Here is a 3,641-nt window from a genome sequence, read left to right as displayed (position 1 = left end):
GGAGGGGGTGGTCCTGGGAGCCAGCCTAGACCTGGCACTCACTGTCCCTCTGCAGAGGCGCACCTGGAGCAGTGCCAGGGCTGGCCAGACGGGCTGGGAGCCTGCCAGCTGCCAGGAGGGGCCAGGGCTTAGGCAAGTGGGGTGGGAGGAAGCTGTGCCTGGGGGGTGAGGCAGAGCCAGCTTGAGACGGCAGGGTGGTCCCCAAGGGCTTTTGAAGTGCCCTGAGAGCATCAGTGCTCAGACAGGTGGCAAGAGCTGTGAGGAGGCTAAGGGAAGGTTAATCAAGGTTAACAAGTGTGTTTGGGGGTGTTTAATGAAGCAGCCAGGGAGAGGCCCTGTGTCCGGCCCTTTCCAGCCAGCCCCCAGCGTTCCCTAGTGCCAGGAGGGCATCAACCCCTCCAGCCACAGCCCCTGAGCCAGCTCCTCTGCTTGCCAGGCTAAGAGCCGCACAGCTCCTGAGCCCATCGGAGCAGGGGCTGTCTCTGTTCCCCAATCACACAGTGCCGCCAGCTTCAGGTCCCAATTCAGACCATCACCATCTGCCAGGGAAGGGCTCCCTGGCCCCGGCCCCAACCCGGGTCCCACTGGCTCCATTTTAAATGCCACCAGTGGAACAAATTTAGCCTAGACTTCTGCTTCCACACCCCGTGGGGCTGACACAAGGGTGCTCCCCATGGCTTGGGCTGGGATGTTACCACCGTGAGGCTCCCCTGAGCTTGGATTGCCAAGACCCTGAGTTTAAGGGCCTGGTCTTCACAGGATGGGCACCAAACACCCGCTGGAAGACTCGGGGGTCTCCTACAGGCACCTGGATCTCTCCTGAAAGCCCCCCAGCTCAGAGTCACGGCTGCACAAGAGTCTCCAGGTTCCTGCTGGACTAGGGGAGGGTGAGGGGGGTTCTTCCCAGGCCTGGGGGTGACCTGCAGGGCCGGTGCCAGCTGGCAGAAGCCCCAGGTGCATCCCAGGGCTCAAGGCAGAGGTCACCAGCACGCCCATGGCTCTAGGTTCAGGGGGCATTAGTGCTGCGGGGTTAGAGGAGCCTGGAGCAGACGGTGCCAGGAGGACAGGGTTAGCGGGCACGGCACCAGCAGGGGGGTTGCGCAGAGGGGAAGTCGGGTCCTTACCAGCTCCTTGGTCCCCAGAGGTGAGAGGCAGAGAGTTAAGAGGGGGAAGGGAGGGGAAAGAGAGAAACAAAAACCGGATTAGCAGCTCATCATGCACTGGGCCCCGTGTCATGTGCCCCCAGTGCCCGCCGCGGCCCGGCCCAGTTAGTAGGGAGATCCGGGGTGGGGGGTTAGAGCCTGTTAGGTCCGGCGTTCCTCGGGGGTTACGGGGTTAGGTAGCAGAGGTGAAGGGGGAGGAAGAGGAGCAGGGAAGCAGCAGGGCCGGGGCTCTCACAAAAGGCTGAAGAATGCCCGCGGAGACCCCGCACAGAGGCCCAGACTCCCCCCAGCCTGACTACGGCAGCTAAGGGGCAATCAGACTGGCACCGGCCTGGGCCAAGATTGGGCTCTGCCAGACCGCCCTCATGAGCAGCTGCTAACAAGCGCCCCCAGTGTTTCCAGAGGAAATGCTGGTGGGGGTCCCTGCTGCTACTGCCCAGGGCGGGGAGGGGGCGGGGGGCAAGCAGAGGAGAGGGGAGATCTGAAGGGAGCCAGTGCTGAACCCCAGGACCACCCGAGGGCCCCGAGTCTGAGCCCAGAGGCCGTGGTGCGCTCCCACCACCCCTGCCCCCGCTGCCTGCCCGCAACACCCCCATCAGCCCTGAGGGTCCCAGGAGATGGGGCACAGGCTGGCACTTGAGCTCAGCCGCCTGCTGTCCTACCCACGTCCACTCTGGCTTTGCCCTGGCCCAGCTCGCAGCCTTGGCAGGAGTAGGTAGACTGCCTGGGGCTCCTGACTTTAACCTGGGTGAAGCTGGAAGGTCCCAGACAGGGGCTCCCTGTCCCTCACCCTGAGTCCCTTGCATAGGTGCCCCCAAGGGCCAGGTTCCAGCATGCCATGCTCCGTGCCAGGGGTGCACAGTGCCTAGGTGCATGCTGGGAGCTTTCCAAAACCCTTGAACCCCTCCCCCCATGACCTCACAAAGCCCCTGGGCTTGACCATGGGTGCCCATGGCTCCGGCTCACTCCCTGGCTATCTCCCTCCCCATTACAGCCCCAGCCCCACCTGCTGCCCCCCTGCTGTCCTACATGACCGGGGAGCAGGCAGAAGCATGGCGAGGCAGACAGGCAGCACATGCGTGCCCAGGGGACAGGGGCATGCAGGAGAGAAGCATTGTAAGGGGCTTACTTGTGCAAACTAGTCCCAGCAGGGTGGTGGAGGGGGAAGAGCGGAGGAACACAGGTAAGTCCCACTGCGTGACGCTCAAGAGACACAATTAAGCTGTGTTAGCGGTGTGGGGGGGCTCCCCCGGGAGGGGAGCAGGGACCAGCTAGAGTGGGCAAAGCGGGGTGCACGAGGCTGAAGAGGCCTGGTGCCACTCTCCAGGCTGGTTCACGGAGAAGGGGCCAGCGCATGGCCTGGGGCGAGGGGCTGGGAGCAAGGCCACTGACTAATGCCCTGATGGAGCCCCGGGTCACGCAGCAGTGGGGATGCCTGGGTTCAGAGCAGCCCCAGCTGCAAGGGGCAAGCTCGTCGGCTGCAGAGGAGACTGAGCTTGGGATAAAAGCCCAGGCCTTGGTGGGGGGCTTTGGTTTCTCAGCCTGCAGTACGTGGGCCTCCCCTGCTTGGGGGTCCTGGATACCCCGGCCCCTGGCTCAGCCCTGACTACGGATGTGGATTTGACTCAGCCACTGGTGTGGATTGTCCTCCAACTCAGGTTCCTGCAACCCCTCTATGCTCCTCCCACCAGCCCCTGCCCCGTCCTTCCAGCGTGCTGCTCAGACCCCAGACCCCCTGCAATGGCTTGGGAGGGGCAGTGGGACCAACCCCCCGCCCTGCTCACGGCACCCCTGAGCCGGGCACGGGGCAGGCTGAAGCCAACGGCGGGACTGAAGGGTGCGGGGCTGCCTCCTCAGGGTCTCCGGACACAGGGAACATGCACCTGGCAGCAGCCCGGGGCCTGGCACGGATGCACACGCGCACACACGCAACGTGCTGCCTTGCCCAGCTGTGCCAACCTGCAAGAGCTGCGTCGCATGCACCAAGCGCCGGCATCGCCCGGAGGGGCTGGAAGTGCTGTGCCCTCCCCGAGCCCCCTCCCCAACCCCCTCGAAGCAGCCGGAGGCTGAGCCCACCCTGTGGCGTGTCTGCCGGGCTCTGGGCGCTGGGGGCCAGAGCCCTGCTTGGCTCCCACCTGCTTCCCCCTTCAGGCTACCAGTATCGGGGAGGAGGGCTGGGACCTGGGGTCCTTGGGCTCTGCAGGACCCCCAGCCAGGCGTATTCCACCCCCCCACTCGAGCGTCTCTCTCCTCCGAGCAGCCCCCGGCTCCCCTCGGCTCTGACCTACTTTCTAGCTCGCTCGCTTCTGTGAAGAACTTGGCTTCCTGTTTTTACCCCAGGGGAGCTCTTTCCTGCCCCTCCTCATCGTACAGGCTTGAAGCGCCCCCCATCTTACAGGCAAGCACCGCTGCACCCAGCTTGACCCCAGTCAGCTGCCCCCTTCCTACCCTCTGGGGCAAGAGCATCGTTCCTGTCTT

General features: G+C 64.6%; 1 protein-coding gene across 1 annotated transcript in view; it reads right to left on the bottom strand.

The window, feature by feature from the left end:
- The window catches only part of DCTN2 (dynactin subunit 2), an 8,284-nt gene that overhangs the window by 3,810 nt on the left and 833 nt on the right, over positions 1-3,641 (bottom strand). Inside the window, exons 3-4 of the mRNA XM_025192698.1 lie at positions 2,293-2,301; positions 1,125-1,130 (exon numbers count right to left, since the gene is read on the bottom strand). Of these exons, the coding sequence (XP_025048483.1) occupies positions 1,125-1,130; positions 2,293-2,301 (15 nt within the window). The remainder of the gene's footprint in view (positions 1-1,124; positions 1,131-2,292; positions 2,302-3,641) is intronic.

The sequence above is a fragment of the Alligator sinensis genome, unplaced genomic scaffold, assembly GCF_000455745.1.
Source record: "Alligator sinensis unplaced genomic scaffold, ASM45574v1 scaffold265_1, whole genome shotgun sequence".
NCBI classification, from domain to species: domain Eukaryota; kingdom Metazoa; phylum Chordata; order Crocodylia; family Alligatoridae; genus Alligator; species Alligator sinensis.
The sequence above is the reverse complement of the archived record's forward strand: the minus strand, read 5'-3'. Positions and strand labels throughout refer to the sequence as shown.